Genomic DNA, 20,643 nt, shown 5'->3' with positions numbered 1-20,643 from the left:
TTTAGAGATGTTGGTGCAAATACTTGAAGTGACCACTTTTTATTACAAATGTCAAAGGAACCTGAATAAAGACAAAAGAGATCAGATAATGCCCTAGACATGAGCCCACTGTAAAATGAATGTTTCATGTCCCTCAAATGTCTGGGGAAAATGTTAACCCAAAAAAGTTCAAGTTAGGACTTTTGCAGGCAATCCCGCTTAAAAAAAGGAAAAGTCGCCAGCGTTTTTTTTCAGCATTAATGCATTTCCGGAAGACAGGATATGATGTCACTGACATAAGATTGAGGAGGATGTATCTTCATTTTAGCAGTTCGCCTGGTCTGAGGTGGCAAAGTAAACTTTGACGAAAGAGGTAACGTTCAGAAAAAATTGCATCGTAGTGAATTACGCCCATTTCCTAGAGCAAAAAGTTGCCTGGCGAAACGAGTGTGAACGAAAGCTAGCTAATGTCCCGTTCACTAGCAAATTGTCGCCTACACCTGTTAGTAAATTGGCAATGTCCTGTTCAGTAAAATTCGCACGTTACTGAATTTGCTGAGCAACGACCATTCGCCTGACGATAGAATACGAACGCTAGCGACGGCCTCTTTCGCTAGCGAATGGTCATCTGCGCCTGTTAGTGAACTGGCGATGTCCCTGCGGATTGGATTTTTGGCGAGTTTTCGCTCTCGACAGCCACTTCGCCCTTTAATAAATCTGCCCCATAGTATCCAAGGTACAGGATACAACATTAAAGTCTATTGTAAACCGATAACTTAAATAGACAGTAATGCCTATTCTATAAACTTCTCTATAAGTCATAGGCTCTTGACGGTCACTCAACCTTATTGGTAGTTTCACATCATCCGTCAAAATTCCATGCCTGGTTCCATATTGTCCAGATATGAAATTAGTATATGGGCGATGACATGTACACAAACATGCCAGAGATAGATGACGCTCAGTTCTGGGTTTGCCTGATTCAGGAAACTGTTACATTTCCTCCCAGTGGAAACTACGTTGGGTCACAGGCCAAACTGTTTGCTCATTAATCGTGTCAGGGAGGTGAGCTGCTGAATGTCTGCAAAATATTAGGTAGTATTTAAAGTCACTCCCCAGACAAATAGTTTTGCAGAAATACATTTAATATTTTTAACATATAGAATACTATCACAGGTATGGAACCTGTTATCTAGAATGCCTTGGGTTTTCTGGATAAGGGATCTTTCCATAATTTGGATTTCTGTGGCTTAAGTTTGTTAAAAATCATTTAAACATTTAGGGGCCGATTCACTAACTTCGAGTGAAGGATTTGAAGTAAAAAAACTTCGAATTTCGAAGTGTTTTTTGGGCTACTTCGACCATCGAATGGGCTACTACGACCTTCGACTACGACTACATCTTCGAATCGAACTAAAAATTGTTCGACCATTCGATAGTCGAAGTACTGTCTCTTTAAGAAAAAACTTCGACCCCCTAGTTTGCCATCTAAAAGCTACCAAAGTCAATGTTAGCCTATGGGGAAGGTCCCCGTAGGCTTCGCTAACTTTTTTTGATCGAACGATATTCCTTCGATCGTTGGATTAAAATCCTTCGAATCGTTCGATTAGAAGGATTTTATCGTTCGATCGAAGGAATAATCCTTCGATCGTTCAATCGCACTATTTGTGCTAAAATCCTTCGACTTCGATATTCGAAGTCGAAGGATTTTAATTCCCAATCGAATATCGAGAGTTAATTAACCCTCGATATTCGACCCTTTGTGAATCGGCCCCTTAATAAACCCAATAGGATTGTTTTGCCCCCAATAAAGCTTCATCATATCTTAGTTGGGATCAAGTAGAAGGAAGGTAGTGTTTGATTATTACAGAGAAAAAAGGAAATAGTTTTGCAAAATCATAATTGATTGCTTATAATGGAGTCTATGTGCGATGGCCTTTCCATAATTAGGAGCTTTCTGGATAACGGATACCATACCTGTATAGTAAATAGCATAGCCTCAATCTCATTTTATAGGTCTCCTTGTTGTTTTGTGATCTACATAAATAACTTTTGCCCCTTGCTTTCTGGTATGTTAATATTTACAGCAAGGAGTGTATTCTACCATATACTGTACATCCCATCTAGATGGTTAATGTCACACAGGCCACACAGAGTCACACCTTTATCTGACCAAGCTCCTCCTACATTCTAAAACATAACATTTAGGGACAGATTTATTAAGGGTCGAATTAAAAATTCAAATTCGAATTTCGTAAAAAAATGTTTTGGTCAAAACTCTCAAATTCGAATTGTGAATTATCCAAACTCGATTTGAGTTTAATTAAAATTAGAATTTCAAGATTTATCATACTCTGACCCTTTAAGAACTCCAATTCAACTATTCGCCACCTAAAACCTGACGAATTACCGTATACAGTAAGCCAATGGGAGAGGTCCAGGGATCAATTTGTTGATGTTTACGGCCTTCCTGAGTTTTTTAAATTAGATTTCGAGTTTTTTTTAATTCAAATTGAATTTCGATTCACCTTTTCGGGTCAATTTAATTTGTCCGAGCTGAGAAAATTCGATTGTATTAATACATTTTGATTGGTCGAATTTTGACTTTATGGGAGTTTTACAAAAACGCACGTGAAATTCGAAATTCAACCGTTGATAAATGTGCCTCTTAGTGTGTGAACTGGAGCTGTTCTGTGTTAAGGAGGCTATACCCTGGGAAATACTCATCAGCACACGACTGATTCAGTACAAACGGCCAAATACAGCATGGAAACCTTTATCCAATAGTGATGTGCGGGCCGACCCGATACGCGAGGGACCCGTGGGTTTAACCGTGGGTCGGGCGGGTTCGGGTCAACCTCCTCTGCTCCTCCACCTTCAAATGCCGGCATCTGACTTCTGAGTTTCCGGTTTTATAGTCTAGCGTCTGCTCACCCTGCCCCTTTTGTGATGTCATTGTGACGTCATTAGCGGGGAGGGGCGGCGCAGGTCTATAAAAGGACCCCAGAAGCGTGGGTGCGGGCGGCAGCAGGGCGGGTTAGGGTCAGGTGTGGGTCAGGAAAACCCTGACCCGCACATCACTATTCTCCAACATACACATTAAAGCTATTTTATAAGTATTCACACAGCCAGCTTAACTATGCTGGGACTAGGGTTGCCATACAGTGCTACGCAATATGTTGGCGCTATATAGATACATGTTAATAATAATAATCCTGTTTTTTAAAAAAATACCATACAGGACACAGGGTTCAACTTTAGACTATCTGATCAGGACCAACTGGTTTGTTCTCTGCTGGCTGTCCACACACTTGTGTTTTTATTAATGTTACACCGCATATTGATTTAATCAAAATCAGGTTCTGGAAGTGGAGTTATCGTTCCCATTATGTTCTCTTCTGGGCCTCAGAATATGCTTTAATAGTTCTACAAAACACAACCCACTCCTGTTCTGTGCCAACCACTTTTCAGAAAAAGAACCATTAGTAACTCTAACAAAAGCATCTAAAAAGTCAACCTGAACACTATAAAAGCCATTTTCCTAATTAAACTTTTATTATAATAACCTTCTGCACATGTATAGGTTTCTAAAGATACTGCTGTAATAATGCCACGGTAGGGGGTCCTTCTAAATTAGAATTGTTAATTGTAGTATTCTCTGGCTTAGAAATATTATTTAATATGCAAATATTCACACTACCATTGCCTAAAACTACACTTCTCAGCATGTGTTGACAGATATTCAGAAAGCACTGGGATGTGTAATAGAATTGTTTAGCTACCAAGGGCTTGTTGGGGCTACGTTCGGAAAATACAAATTTAGGAAGTGTTCGACTGAATAATGATCATCTGTGTTGTGCCTGTAGGAAACACTAGGAATATATATATATTTTTTTAATTTCTTTTGTTTAAAGGGAAAGTATCATATAAAATGAGATCTCCAATGATTGCATTGACTATCAATTCCAAGAGACAGGTTGCTTAATCCATCCATCCATCAACAACCACAGAAAGTGGAAAAACAAAGCAACGTGTTTCGGGAGACAAGCCACCCTTCATTAAACCTTGACAACCAAGAGATGTCAGGGTCATCGACCCTGCCAACCAGATCAAAGAGAGGAAGGAGGAGAACACTGTCCATTTGGTGTTTAAAGGATTTTTTAAAGATGATTTTTATGATGTAGTTCTTATTTCTAAATTACATTGTTTACATTGCAAATAATTCACTCTGCCATGTATAATTTAATTCCAGAACCAGCAAGTGTATTTTTTTTTATTTATAATATTGGTGTGTAGGCAGCCATCTTGGGTCATTTTGCTTGGTCATGTGCTTCAGAAAGAGCCAGCACTTTAGGATGGAACTGCTTTCTGGCAGGCTGTTGTTTCTCCTACTCAATGTAACTGATTGTGTCTCAGTTGGACATGGATTTTACTGTTAAGTGCTGTTCTTAGATCTACCAGGCAGCTGTTATCTTGTGTTAGGGAGCTGCTATCTGGTTACCTTCCCATTGTTCTGTTGTTAGGCTGCTGGGGGGGGAAAGGAAGGGGGGTTATATCACTCCAATTTGAAGTTTATCAGAGCACAAGTCACATGACTTGGGGCAGCTGGGAAACTGACAACATGTCTAGCCCCATGTCAGATTTCAAAATGAAATATAAAAAAATCTGTTTGATCTTTTGAGAAACGGATTTCAGTGCAGAATTCTGCTGGAGCAGCACTATTAACATTTTTACCCATGACAGTAGACCTTTAAGTAGATTTAAGCAGTTTGTATTACCTGTATCCATTCTTTGACTGTATCCTCGCCTGGAGTCCATCCATTCTCTACGTAATTCAGTCGTGACCTCTCTGCAGACCAGTTCATGCTGTACTGGGAAGAAACGGAGATTTGGTCGAAATGAATTTCCCCTGATTCCATGCCGAGGGGTTCTTTGCACTGAAAACCTGAAAGAAAATATTGTATCATGTCACCAGGGTATGGCTTCAAAGAGGAAAGTGGTAGGACCTTGCACATTCTAAAATATCAAACTCCTACAGTATATTAGTAGAGTTGACATACAATGGCTTCTATTGAATTTGGGTGGTTAAATTGTTCTCATGAAAGGTGTTAGTATACAAAATGTTTGTCTTCGAGAGCTGGGTCGTCTTTATTTGCGGCAGAGCCAAAGCCAAACCAGACCTTGTGGCTCTTCAGCTGGTGTTAAAGTATTGTAAGGAAAAGTAACGTTTACATATTGACTTCTTTTCAGTATTGATGAAAACATGATCTTCTAGTTTAGAATACAGAAACACTCTTGAGGATATCTCTTTCTAATGTTTGATGTGACTGCATGTGCTGCAGAAGAGGCACAACATCTAGGACATTGATTCACAAGGCATCACTAACCTTCATCGATGTTACTCTGAACAACACTGAAGTTTGCGAAAAATCCTTCCTTCGCTATTGCACTGTCTGTGTGAAAGATCATCGAGAGGATCCCAGTGGAGGATCGAACGCGGCCCGGGGTGTTCTGTCCACAGTAACGGCCAATGTGAGGGCCAACTATAAAGAAAACAATGTTTATGAATATAAAGTGAAGGTTTACATTCTCATAATTACAGAAAATCTACTATTTCTTAATATTCTTGTCTGAATGTTATGTTTCTACTGTACCTTCTCTTCCACATCCACAGTCCCTTTTCAGAGACTATTATTCCACTGTTACTATTATCCCCACTGTTACTATAGGCACCATCTCTCCCTACTATACCTGCTATCCCACAGTCACACTCCCTTCCCAGAGACTATTATCCACTGTTACTATAGGCATCATCTCTCCCTACTATACCTGCTATCCCACAGTCACACTCCCTTCCCAGAGACTATTATCCCACTGTTACTATAGGCACCATCTCTCCCTACTATACCTGATGTCCTACAGTCACACTCCCTTCCCAGAGACTATTATCCACTGTTACTATAGGCACCATCTCTCCCTACTATACCTGCTATCCCACAGTCACACTCCCTTCCCAGAGACTATTATCCCACTGTTACTATAGGCACCATCTCTCCCTACTATACCTGCTATCCCACAGTCACACTCCCTTCCCAGAGACTATTATCCCACTGTTACTATAGACACCATCTCTCCCTACTATACCTGCTATCCCACAGTCACACTCCCTTCCCAGAGACTATTATCCCACTGTTACTATAGACACCATCTCTCCCTACTATACCTGATGTCCTACAGTCACACTCCCTTCCCAGAGACTATTATCCACTGTTACTATAGGCACCATCTCTCCCTACTATACCTGCTATCCCACAGTCACACTCCCTTCCCAGAGACTATTATCCCACTGTTACTATAGGCACCATCTCTCCCTACTATACCTGCTATCCCACAGTCACACTCCCTTCCTAGAGACTATTATCCCACTGTTACTATAGACACCATCTCTCCCTACTATACCTGCTATCCCACAGTCACACTCCCTTCCCAGAGACTATTATCCACTGTTACTATAGACACCATCTCTCCCTACTATACCTGCTATCCCACAGTCACACTCCCTTCCCAGAGACTATTATCCCACTGTTACTATAGACACCATCTCTCCCTACTATACCTGCTATCCCACAGTCACAGTTAGTTACCAGGGCCTATCACATGGGCTAAAGATCAGAATGACAAACATATTATTACCAGCAAATAACTACCAATTTACAAAAAGCCAAGAATTTGAAAGATGCTGAGAGACATAATGGTTTACTCAGCATGGGCCAAGTTCAAGGAAGCATAAGAAACCTCACTCTATCATTATTAAGTAGTAGTTTTAGAATCAGTATAATTATTTTCATTTTGTTTACAAAGAGCCTATTCACAATCTCGGCTTGTGAATTTTAAAAATATATTCCCAATATAAAAGTGGGTAAAATGTAGATGAGTTTGCTACGTACTCAAATTGACATTTTGATTTTGTGGCCCTTGTCGTAAGTTACATGATTTTTCATCTGCGTTTTCCTCAATATATACATGTTGTAGCTTCATGGGAGGAAGTTACTCTGAGTGCAACTAAAGCTCCTGTCTAATAATGAATTACACAGGCAGTTTTTAGCATGGACATTTTTTACACATATAAAGATGTCTATGTCAAACATACGTGATATTTTTATTTAGTTCAAGACTTGGCAGGTACAGTCCGTGCCCTTCAATAATTCCTGTGACCTACTTCTCCATCTATCCCTTTCATTTCATTCTCTAATGAGAGCTGCACATCAGGAGAAATGCCTTATTGTAGAATGCATTTCCCCATATATTATGTATGTGAAGAAAAAAGGAAGAAGCAAAGTGGACATGTAAATTAACCAAATTTCTGTGCTTATAAGTACCTCAATACACTCTTGGTTACTATGGAAATCAAACAATTTGCTAGGTAATTGGACTTATTTATAAGTTCCAGCTTTGCATTTACTTTAGCACTTTACCAGAAAGCATGGAAAGGCAGAAAATGTTAGCATAACAATAGAGTTTGGGAACAGAGTTGTGTAAAGTAAAAGAATGCCTCTTTGTTGTTTGTATATAAGGGAATAAACTGTATTTGGAAAATGCATTGCAACTGTATAATTGCCTGCACAGGCATTGTGTCTACTGTAAACATCTTCTATTCATACAGAAAATCTAGGGCAAGGTTAGTATTATAGAATAGTTGTGTATATCAGTAAAAAAAATGAAAAAGTATTTTACTGTGAAATAGTACTTATAGTGCCATGAATGTAATAATCACACAAGATAGACATAATGGTAGATAAGCAAGAGACCTGCTTATATTAAATTGTTACATTTGTTTCTTTGCTTATCTTAAATTGTAACAAATGTATCTAAGTGCACCTGCCACATACTCTGGGCTCTCTGCCAAAAGACAATTAAGTTGTAGAAAAATTGTATCTTTTTCTGGCTGTTCAGTGCAGGAGATCAAAGAGAAAATCCAGGACTGTGGATCTGTCAATACTGGGACTGTCCTGTGAAAAACAGGACAGTTGGGAGGTATACAGTATGAATAATGAAAAAAGGCATTTGATTGGCTGCAGGGGGTTATAAAAATGTTATGGCATAACCACTCGTTAATTGTAAGACAAATGGGGGAATGTAATATAAGTCGCAAAGAGCAAAACAATTTGCACAAATAAGAATACAAATTCTCAATGTAACGCTCTTCCTTCAACGGTTATTGCATTGCCCATTTATTAAGAAGTGCTTGAAGGCGTCGTAATCTTTTGGAGCAAACATAACAACTTTTCCAGTAAGAAGTTTTATTACATTCACTGCGCACTGGTGCAAACTATAAAATTCACAAACCTTCTTCCCCTGTCGGAAATGTTCGCTAAACAGTTTTCGGGTTTCAGAAAAGCTATATTAAATTCCCGTAAATTCGCCCAAAGGCATAACTTTTTGCATTGCGAATATTTTTTCCGTTAACGACTTTTATTACATTCCCCCAGAAGTGTTGCAGTGGGCCTTCTAGGGCTCATTTGAGAACCTAATGGGAAAATGATTTTTCTATTTGGACTATTGTTAGGAGGTGGCCGAGCCTCCACCAGTGTGCACCAGGAATCTCTGTACTGCCAATTCGGTTAGGGTGGGCGTGCTCCTACATTGCTTGTATCCTCATTGGAGAACCTGACATTGGTTTTCATCACAACAATTAAATGGAGACAGCAGGGTCAGAACTTGTGGTAGGCAGAAGAGTTATGTGCCTATGGTGCAATATTGGCTCCAGGCAAGTACCTCTTCTGGCTGCCTACCTCCTAGTCTGCACCTCTTGGGGGATCTTTGGGCTGCTTGTGCTCCCATGCGGCACTACTCACTCCCGTGCAACAACCTCCCCCTGTGTGTCAACACAGGAACAAGCACTGAGAACCGGGTGGGGTTGCTGAATGTGGTTCATTGATGAAAAAAGTTGGGGACCCCCAATTTAGAGGTTATGTTATTATGGTGGAAATTGGAAAAGGCTAGTTGGAATTTTCCCTTCCCAGACTGGGGCCAATTGGTCTACTAGGAAATCTTTTGGTACTCTGGCAGGCCAGCATAACCCTGCTGGTGTTGGATTGGACCTATGATCCATCAAAGAAACCTGACATCAAGCATCTGTGTCACATGGGCCTAGGGTGGAAATAAGAAAGGGCTAGTGGGAATTGTCCTCCTTGACTGGGGACCACCAGGAGATTCTCAGCTACATTGGCAGTCCAGTCTAATTGTAAAACATAATATACTGTGCTAAAGTTTTAAGCAGAAACTTTCCTACAATATACTGTATTTTTGTAGTTTCTGTGGCACGTGTGACAAACAAGTACCTATATAGAAGAAACGGACCCACAGTAATTCCTATCTTAGCAACAAATAGTTATAAAGACAATTGGGACAACTTGGAATACCGATCTAACCCCCATATGTAATAAATGGCAGTAAGTTTGCCCAGGAGCAGTAACCCATAGCAACCAATAAACTGTTTGCTTTTAGACAGGTGACTGGTAAATTCTGCCTTCTGATTGGTTACTATGGGTTACTGCTCCGGGGCAAACTTACTGCCTTTTATTACAGAACCCCTTAAGTGTAGCGGAGTCATGTGATACTGTTTCCATTAGTCTGCTGGTTACTGTAAAATTCTATTTCTTATACTGAATAGTTCATTAATACCAAATGGTCCCACTAAATCCCATTAAATGTAGTGTCCCCCTGAGAGATATTTTACTGGGTTACCGATGAGAAGCCTCTGACACAGTCAAATGAACTGGTATTTAAAGATTAACAATAAATATTCCTCTTTGAACTCAGGTGACTTTTAAGACACAAACAACTTGGCCATTGAGTCGGCAAACAGAGGAACTTTGTAGGGTCTGTAGTACTATGACTCACTGTCTTATTATTTTTTAAGGATTTATTTGGGATGTCTGCGTTTAGTTTGTCTGAATTTTGCCCCTGGACATCTCATCTGCGGAGCAGAAGAAGGCAATGCATTCAGAAGCCACAATATCATACAATGGAGTATTGAATTTCTTTATGCAACATACCCAGACTAGCTAATGCAATATTGATCTGCAACGGACTTGGACAAAGCAGATATCATTAATCAGTGTTCCACGTACAAAGCATAACTGTGATTTGAGTATGGCCTCTCAACATTTCCCTCAGTGTTAGCAAACTGGTAATTAACATGTGATGGCCGAAGCGCCCATGCTCTTGAAATTACTAGTATAATCCCTTTTTTCTTGGCTCAGAAGCAGCATATTTACTAGAAGGAAAATATTTTTTTCTCATTTTTCCCAGGCATATGCCGCCTCGAAAGCGGGGTGAATCATCCATTTCCATTCGGTGGGTATGTATTATTAACGCTTATAATTAACGACTGCTGCCCAAATGTCTAGTCAACAAGTAGAGGAGAGGAAGTAATTAAACGAGGCTTATCTCCCTGTTGCTAATCATCTATACATATATTTATGTGACCTTTATCTCTCTGATTTGCCTGAGAGGCCCAGCGAGGAGAGTCGAGAGAAAACCCATGTGGAATTGAGCTCATTAGCCATCAATAGAGATGAGAAACACAATGATATATATGGAAAGAGGAAAAGTCTCACTAAAAGAGAGATTTTTATAATATAATACACAATAGCCATAATGATAATAAGATATTTTCTTATAAACGGTGCTTAGTGATGACATCAGACATAATCGGTGCTTAGTGATGTCATTTGTCCCACCTGACTATAACTATCTCGGCAAGGCATTGTTATATGTTGTCTCCAACAAGTAATTTCTAAATTGCAACCTTTTAAGCTTTACCCGTGCTTTGAATCATGAACTATTGAATAATATAACTGCCCCGCTTCCTATAAACTGCCATAATAGATGTCTAAGGTCAAGCCACCACTTTAAATCATAATCTAACGTAACCATCAGTGAAAGTAAATGTAAACATGGCCTTTATTGGAAGTAAGTTGACATGCACTTTGCCCAGACAGAGGTCAGCATGACAATATGATATATGTACGTATAAAAGCAGACAAGATTAAATAGATTCCTTATTAAGTGCCCCTATACTGCTGCATTGAGTTTGGTACATGGGAATATCCGTGCTGGTATATATTTGTGTCAGTTTAGGTTATGCTGAAACAAGTGTCAGTATCAGACCAAGTTCCATGGACAAGTCCGTGTCTATCTTGTAAGGGAATGATAACACTCTAAAAGGGTTATGTAATAAAAGGCACTAAGTTTACCCAGGGGCAATAACCCATAGCATCCAATCAGCAGGTAGAATTTACTTGTCACCTGTTTAAAAGCAAGCATTTTATCGGTTGCTATGGGTTACTGCTCCTGGGCAAACTTAGTGACTTTTATTACATATGGGGGTTAGAGGTCTAAGAGAGGAGATATGAAGTTGAAGCCCACCACCATTAGACCCATAGAAACAAGGGTAAGCTCTGAAACAGGAATATCATGAGGTTTTCTTCTCTTAACTAATAATCATAGTTATCATGCCATGAGGTATGGGATCCCTTATTCAGAAACCCATTATCCAACTTACAGGACCCATAGACTTGTTTTGAACCAAATAATTAAAAAAAAAATTTCTATAATAATAAAACAGTAGCTTGTACTTGTTCCCAATTTAGATATAATTGATCCTTACTGGAGGCAAAACAATCCTGTTGAGTTTATTTAATGTTTACATTATTTTTTAATAGACAAACTATGGAGATCCAAATTACGGAAAGATCCCATATTCGGAAAACCCCCAGGTCCCGATTATTCTGGATTAAAACCATTTTTCATGCTTTCAGCAGGCTGGGATGAAGAAATGATATGACCACTGCACCCTTCAACTTCCAAGTGACCAACAAATCCCAACATTCCCAGCCTTAAACAGGGATTTATACATAGGACATTTTCTTGGTGCTGGCTGAAAACATGAGCCTGTAGCTGGACACTAAAATGCCATCAATGTCTCAAAGAAATGTCCTGAAAAGGATATTAATTGCCCTTTCACATACAGTATGAGCAACGCAAACTCCGGCGCTCATGTCCTTTTAATGACAGCAGAAGATCAGACAAGAAATCAGAAGAAGCCCAGATAAAAGAGATTAATGGAGTGTCTAATTCCCTATGACATTAACATCTATCGCAAGACACTGCTTTCTGTTCCTTCCTACAGAAATGTGTTTATTTTATTGACTTGAGCACTGAAGTCTTGCCAAGGAGGCAATAGTATGCAGGCTGGATGCACACCCCTCCAAATGGCTTTTCACTCTTAATATCAGTCACTCAGTCCTTGGGGGCAGCAAGGCTTGTGGCTGAGACAGTGGCAGCTGTATGATTCACTGGAGTGGCTGGGGAATGTCTCTGGAACTCTTATCTGCTTCCACTTTGTATAGAGAAGCAACTGTGCCCTATGTAACTGGCAGCCCTGATATCCAGTAATAACAAAGGCAGAGGAACTGTTTCTATTGATGCTGAAGCAGAACAGAAGCCTTCCAGGATTACTTTCCCTTTATTGTTCTTTCCCCCTTCATTTTTGTTACTACCACCCGGAATGCTGAATTGGGAGCCTGCTACAGATATTTGTCTTATCAGCACACAGCTCTGCACATACTTTCCCTTCTAAGGCATTTCTATTTGACTAATGAACATATTGGGCAGAAGAGTCTCTTACCGAATTCCTGTATTACATCCACTCACCATTCTAACCTCCTTTCCAATTCCTTCTAATCATTACTTTTAAACATTACAGCCCTCCGAATAAAGGATAACTTGTGTTCTGAAGTTGGCCCTACAAATGTACAATGTGCTGCTGTTTTTAGAGCAGTTGGTCGGTTTTGTTCACTGTGAATATTATAATGTTAATACAAGTTGGTCTCATCCATTAAAGTTCTAATGGCTAATGTGGACAAATAAAAACTATTGTTTTTGCTAAGGAAATGTTTTCTGCATTGTGCTTATTGTTTGCATTAACAATGATTCTTACTGTACCCCATAAGTGCACTGACCAGTAAACTCTACCCACTTCTTATTTACCAGGGATGTTTAGATTTAATGAATTAATGCACAGGCTACCCTAGTCCATTGCCTAGGGACCCATCTAGCTTTTTTTTTCTTTTAATATTTCTTTTTATTTGCATTGCTGGGTCTGGTCCGGCACACCTGCTGGGAGAAGAAGAACACCTGAACCCGACCCGGTGTAGAGAGCTTGGGTGCCTTGATCTGCATGTATCTATCACTGCTTAAATACATTACAACCCATTGCCGCTATTCATTTGTCAGGGTACCGGCAAATCAAACTGTAGTCTGTGCAGTGGTGTGTATGTGTTTTTCCTGCTGAGCCACTGGAGTTTTTTGGGGGTTGCTGCTGACTAAAATCCACATGAGCTTAGAGGGGTTATTTATTAAGGTTCGAGTTGTGCTTTCCACGAAAATTACAGTTTTCCAGTTGATTTTTGTTGGCAAAAACTCACATTTTCGGGTTAAACTTGATCAATTCGAACGATTCTAGTTTTTTTCCGCCAAAAACGTTAATCAATTCAAGTTTTCAGTTTTTTCCATTGAGTTTTTTTTTTTATAAAAGAAACCATTCAAGTTGTGAGTTCATTTGAGGTATAAAAAAAAATTGACCTTTGATAACTAACCCCCTAACTCTGCTATCCTCCAGTGCCATTTAGGCTAGGTGCCTGTAGTCAGCAAAGGAACTAGTTTAAATAGGCCCCCTACGAATGTGACTACAGGTGCCTGCCTTAATATGCAGTGGCGTAACTACCAGGGGAGCAGGAGTGTGATTGGCCCAGGGCCCGCACCCCCCTCCGGGCCACCCGGCAGCTCGCGCGCTGCTGATTCTGGGCGGATTCCGGCTGCACGTCCCGCGCCAGGGCCCGCCCCCCTCTAGTTACATTGCTGTTAATATGCCCATGACAGCAATCGTACGAATGTTCTGTCCAACCAAAGCTAGTGACAGTCTCCCTCTGGAAATCGTACAATCGGCAATACACGCAAAGATATTAACGGCAGGCGACAGAAATTTTTTAACCTGTCCGATCGACCAAACGACTGATCTCCGACGGACGAAAAATGTTGGGGCTGTCAACACATGGGCCGAAAATCGTACAAATCCTCAATTCGTACGATCAGATCTTTGCGTCTATAGCCAGCTTTATGATAGCAAGGTTAGCAGGGCAAAGCATGCTCAAGCCTTATAAACTACGGCATAGATCCGAGTTGAAATTCCGACCAGTCTTGATAACAAAGGGAGGTATATCATCCCAAAATGCTGAGTTGTGTTAAAGGAAAACTATACCCCCAAAATGAATACTTAAGCAACAGATAGTTTATATCAAATTGAATGACATATTAAAGAATCTTACCAAACTGGAATATATATTTACATAAATATTGCCCTTTTACATCTCTTGCCTTGAACCACCATTTCATGACTCTATCTGTGCTGCCTCAGAGATCACCTGACCAGAAATACTACAACACTAACTGTAACAGGAAGAAGTGAGGAAGCAAAAGGCAGAACTCTGTCTGTTAATTGGCTCATGTGACCTTACATGTGGTTTATATGTGTGCACAGTGAATCTTACGATCTCAGGGGGCGGCCCTTATTTTTTAAAATGGCAATTTTCTATTTATGATTACCCAATGGCACATACTACTAAAAAAGTATATTATTATGATAATGGTTCATTTACATGAAGCAGGATTTTACATATGAGCTGTTTTACTCAGTATCTTTTAACAGAGACCTACATTGTTTGGGGGGTAAAGTTTTCCTTTAAGGGTTAGGCCAGTGGTATAACTACAATTAGCCTGGTCACCCAACAAATTAAAATTCCCAGTCCCCCATCAAATGGGCAGGCTAACACCCTTGGGCACCCACATACTTGCTTGATTCCATGCATGAGACAGTAGAATGACAAGGAACCATACAGAAACCCAAGTGACTGTCTGGGCGTCCCTGTATGGACGGCAGAAACTGTGAATGCGACCGTGTTCTGTATGTTCTTTAGAAGACATCCCTACCCAAACGCACATTTTTGTACAATGAAAGAAAACATAATTGTATGTCGTTGTGTATGCTACTGCCTGCTCTTTCAGTTCTCTGGCTCTGTTTGTTGTACAGCCCACCCATGATTATACATTGCGGTGCTTTCGGGGTCACGGATAGAACAGATGTGCGCAGGTGTCTGGCTACCTTATGGAGGAAACATAAAATTCTTTCTGTGAATCAAGCCTCATGCTATTCACACCTGCGGCTGTCGGCTCAGTGCTGGAGCTATGTATCTGCAGCAGGCGCATTGATTAAAGTTTCACACCTCACCGTGGAGCAGAAATACATCAATAGTTTGTCACTTGCAGATCCCGGGAATGCGAGGCAAGCAGCCATTGTTACGCCAATAAAATGTGTTACTTTACCGGGCAGATGATATATATATACAGTATATATTTCCAGTCTGATCACATACTGTATTCTTGCTTAAAGGAGAACAAAACCCTAAAAATGAATGTCGCTAAAAATGCCATATTTTATATACTGAACTTATTGCACCAGCCTAAAGTTTCAGCTTGTCAATAGCAGCAATGATCCAGGACTTCAAACTTGTCACAGGGGGTCACCATCTTGGAAAGTGTCTGTGACACTCACATGCTCAGTGGGCTCTGAGCAGCTGTTGAGAAGCTAAGCTTAGGGGTCCTCACTAATTATCCAGCAGAAAATGAGGTTGGTCTGTAATATAAGCTGATGCTACAGGGCTGATTATTAAATTCTGATGTAATTGCACTGGTTTCTGTGCTGCCATGTAGTAATTATCTGTATTAATTACTAATCAGCCTTATATTGTGACATTTCTATTCTATATGTACTGTATATTGTGAGTGGGTCCCTAAGCTCAGTAAGTGACAGCAGCACAGAGCATGTGCAGTGAATCAACAGAAAAGAAGATGGGGAGCTACTGGGGCATCTTTGGAGAAACAGATCTTCAAAGCATCATATTGAAAGAAAAAAATGAAAGTGTGTGTGTTCAGGCTGTAAAGTAGTAATCCCATTTTCTAAAATTTTGGTAACACTTTCCCTGTGTTAACCTTCAAAATTTCATTAAGCCGAAACTACTTTTCACACCTCTGTTAGAAGGCGAGTGCAAGTCGCTGCAGATGGAGGTTCTGTTCCATCATTGGGAGCTCTAATTAGCATCACAATCTGATTCTGTGTTGGCTGAGAGAATTCTTCCCCAATCTATTACATCTCTGAGCAGAGGTGAGAAGTCTCTGTAGTTGTCACAGACAGATGCAGCGAGCGGAGGGCCAGCACACATACAGTATTCCCAATGTGTAAAAAATTATTTTGTCTTCTTAAAAGTGAAACTTTGATATCCAAAAAGAAATATTGGCAGCGGAAGGTTAATGAGGGTCGTTGAAATGCAATCAAATATGAGGAGAGCCAATATTTAAATTGCAATACAGGAGCTAATTGTAAAATGATATAACATGATAATCTAGTCCTATATTACACAGACAGCTGCTACTACTGTATATAGTGAGCGCAGACAGTTCTTAGCTTAGTTTAATAAGCAGACCAAACAAATTGTATATTCATTGGGCAAAGCAGACTGGCTTATAATGAGGGGGTGCAGATGGCAAAGAACCATCTTGAAATGGTCTCCTGCTATTTATTAAAAAGCACATTACATTCAAGCTCTGGCATAACAGTGAATGGAGTAGGGAGGACCAACAACTATCCAACGTACAAGGTTCCTAATACCCTAGTGCTACGGGGGCTGCAAGATCCTACAGTGATATCTAGATCCTTTGCATAACTGGACCAACCAAAAGTCAATTTGATTATTAGATCCTTTACATGGTGAGGCCAACTTGAAGTCAATTAAAGACAGCATTAAAACCTTCCTACAGACAAACTAACCTGATACCTAACAGCATATAAACTAAACTAAACCAGACCAATGTTTGCGTAAACCAACCAGAACAAGAGAATCCTTCAGTGGCCTAACTCTAGAGTAATGGTCCTTTTTCATAAGGTGTAAGCACAATAAAATCTGCTCATCATATAAGGAAGATCATGACAACCTTCTGTAAGGACTGTGCAATACCCTTGGCTGGATGAGACAAAATTCATATTTCTCCATAATGTCCCCCTCGTTGTGGAGTCATGGGGCATACGCCACAGATATTAATCACTGCCTGGCTCAAAGGCTACAACTGACCACAACATTCTTAAAATACAAGTATTTTCTAGTTTTCTAAAGCTGTGCTTCTGTACCAACAAAAGTTCTTTTCCCATATGTGTAACACAAGTTGAACTTGGAAAGGATTTCCCAAGAGGTCAGGCTGGGATTGGGGTCTGGGTAGGATGTGTATAGGACTACTCATGCTCACTTTAGCTGTTTTGGAGATGACACACACTCCACAGATGGTCTTAGTGGCTGAGGTCCCTTTGTCTGGCGTACGTAAAATTTATATATAGGCTTCCGGTTTAACTACTTGCTAAAATGTCTTGTTTATTTGAACAAGATCATTATCCCGCAGAGCTACTTGCTGTGTGATGTCAGACCGAACTAAATTTACAAGTGTACTTGACTGAAGAATGTTCTGGTTCTTTGATACTGCCATTAGTGTTATTTTATCCTCTCGGTTTTTTTTCAATAACCCATTAACAGTGTCTAGTTTATGAAAGAAAGATTTGGCTATGAAATGTTTTGAAAATCAAGACTGACAGGAGGCCTCATTGTCAGTTACAATTATAGCAGTTGTTAATTTAATGGCTTCTTCACCAAACTTACAAGATAACTGAGCCAAGCAACATGGTAGCTCCCATTCATAGGTAGAGTAATTATAATATATACATAGTTACATAGTTAAATTGGGTTGAAAAAAGACAAAGTCCATCAAGTTCAACCCCTCCAAATGAAAACCCAGCATCCATAAATACACCCCTCCCTAATTAAATTCTATATACCTATACTAACAATAGAGCTTAGTATCACAATACACTTTACCCACTGCAACTATTTTATCTATCTATCTGTCTGTCTGTCTGTCTGTCTGTCTATCTATCATCTATCTATCTATCCATCTCTCTCTCTCTCTCTCTCTCTCTCTCTCTCTCTCTCTCTATCTATCTATCTATCTATCTATGGAAAATCTTGGGCAACAATTTTCCTAAAACCCATAAACACAGCATATGTTAACTTTCACTACTTCCTATTTCAAGCGTCGTTGACTTACCACCTGGGAATCCATCCCAAATTCCCAGCCAGTCATATCTGCACGTCTGTCCCCCTGGTGCATTGGAATCGGCCTCTAATTCAAAGCTTTCAAATTCCAGTACAATTTCTTGCATCTTGGGTGCAAAGATGATGTATGTACATTCCAAAGCGTTTGGGTATTTCTCCGGATATTTCGGAGACTTTATCACTCCACTGGAAGATGTAAAATTTCTGGAACATTCCGGACCTTGGAACATAGAAAAGAAATACATTGGTTAGAGGTTTTTGTTCTTATTTGGTTTCAGCTCTTTGAGGTCCAACATTTGGTCAGTTCCCATGTTGCCTATAACATCATTGTGCCAGTAGTCACCTTGCTGTAATTCTGAGATGAGTGTATAACACTGGATATTTTATCCTAATTGGACCTCAGGTTTGGGGCCACCTGGGGGCACATAACTCAGTTTGAGGACCTAAGCATAGGTTTTTAGTTGACCATAACCCTAAATATTACAATCCCATGGGAACTAGGGGATGTCACTATTTTTAGACAAACACCAAATAAATCTCCTGCACTTTCAAATATCAAACGATGATTTTAAATAATAAGCCTTGACCAATTTGCTAATCAATGTCACGTTGAATGTCATATCCAATTTCAACATCAGAGGAGTTTCAATTGAAAGCTTGTGACAAACATGAAGTCATATGGGAACAACTAAACAAAGTGAATTAAGAACATCTTGACATCTCCACTAGGAAGGAGTAATAGGCCGCTTGAAAGTTAAATCTTTTAAATCGTTGGCAAGACAGTGCTTTAATGTGGAATTAAAAGAAATATCTCTTGGAAAATGAGGACTTGGAGGTTCAAGATTTTTCTTTATGTTCTTACAGCAGCAAACACTGCCAGATGTGACCTCTGCCTCTTTGTCAAAAGTTAATGTGAAAGGTAATTCTTAGTTGTATAGAGGGTGAGGGAGTATTTTCGAGGGGGTGGTATTGACACAGGTGCTGCAGTAAAGCGTGGTGGTTGGGGCTGACATGATAAATGGCCTGATTACAGACAGAGTGGCAAGAAGTCAGCCACCATCAACCATCACTTACTAGAATATCACTAACTAGTTAAAGAATTTATATGATTCTTTGAGAACTTTTCCCTTTTTAACAGAAAAAGAAAACCACTTTTTAAAGGTTGGGTTGCACCTATTCGGGGGCCTGTACGTCTTTATTTAAGGAAAACTGATAACCTTAAGATTGTTGTTAGGCTGTGTCAAGACACCAGTAGCCAACGTCGGAAATACTATGGGACAAGCCTTAGGGTGACTTTTCCTTTAAATCCATCCAACCCTCCTCCCCCCTAAGAATTTCACCTTCAAACATCATGACTATAATAATTGCAGGAGACTAGAGGATGAGAAAAAAATGGAGAATTAAAATTTAGTGACAATGCTGGTAGAATTGTAGTGCAACAAAGGCTAGAAAGATGGACGTTGTATATTATAAACAATTGTTACCCAATGCAATATTCTATTTTTATCTATGTTTTATAATCAAGGGTTAACTTTAATGCTGGGCCCCAGGGAAAATTAGACCCTACAACCTGGTTGGCAGTACATGCAGGTACCAGTGCGGTTCAAAGTTTTCCACCCATGGGCCATTTACCTGCTATTTCACATGATGGATGGCCAGATTCTTACTAATCAATGATACAATGAGCTGATGAGCATTCTACGGACCCCTTTAAGTTTGCAGTCACTAGTTGGAAGACATTGTTTTATACTTTGGCTCCAATCCATCGATGTCAAGCCCAGTTACAGTTAGACACACCCTTACCCAGTGGTCCCAACCAGTGGCTCATGAGAAACATGTTGCTCCTCAACCCCTTGAATGTTGCTCCCAGTGGCCACAAAGCAGGGACTTAATTTTGAATTCCAGGCTTGAAGGCAAGTTTTAATTGCATAACAACTGGGTATATTGTTGAGTAGAGTCTTCTGTAGGCTCCAGTCCACATAGAGAATACCAAATAGCCAACCACAGCCCATATTGGCATCCCCCAGAACTTTCTTCATGCTTGTGTTGGTCCCCAACTTTTCTTACATTTGAATGTGGCTCACGGGTAAAAAAGGTTGGGGATCCTGTACGTACATGTCCAACGCCCCCATGCCATTATGAGTAAGCCATCATCTTCTATGGGGCTGGATATCTATAAATACACTCAAAAACTTGACTTCTCAGATGAAAGGTTTGCACTCACTGAAGAAATTAATAAATGGACAAGTCCAGGTTAGTACAGACTGTGAAGTCTACATGTTGAGTCTGATGCTTCTCCCAGGCCGCCTGCTCATCATAAACATAAACCTGGTTTCATTGGTTTCATGTAACACTCTACAGTATAATGTATTAAAAGTTAATGAAG

At 40.0% G+C, this 20,643-nt stretch overlaps 1 protein-coding gene across 1 annotated transcript in view; it reads right to left on the bottom strand.

Annotated features, from left to right (window-relative positions):
- Window positions 1-20,643, bottom strand: part of LOC108718763 (neuropilin-1-like) — a 112,466-nt gene that overhangs the window by 48,045 nt on the left and 43,778 nt on the right. The window contains exons 5-7 of the mRNA XM_018267183.2: window positions 18,250-18,477; window positions 5,367-5,522; window positions 4,758-4,924 (exon numbers count right to left, since the gene is read on the bottom strand). Of these exons, the coding sequence (XP_018122672.1) occupies window positions 4,758-4,924; window positions 5,367-5,522; window positions 18,250-18,477 (551 nt within the window). The remainder of the gene's footprint in view (window positions 1-4,757; window positions 4,925-5,366; window positions 5,523-18,249; window positions 18,478-20,643) is intronic.

Source organism: Xenopus laevis, chromosome 6L (genome assembly GCF_017654675.1).
Source record: "Xenopus laevis strain J_2021 chromosome 6L, Xenopus_laevis_v10.1, whole genome shotgun sequence".
NCBI classification, from domain to species: Eukaryota; Metazoa; Chordata; class Amphibia; order Anura; family Pipidae; genus Xenopus; species Xenopus laevis.
The sequence above is the reverse complement of the archived record's forward strand: the minus strand, read 5'-3'. Positions and strand labels throughout refer to the sequence as shown.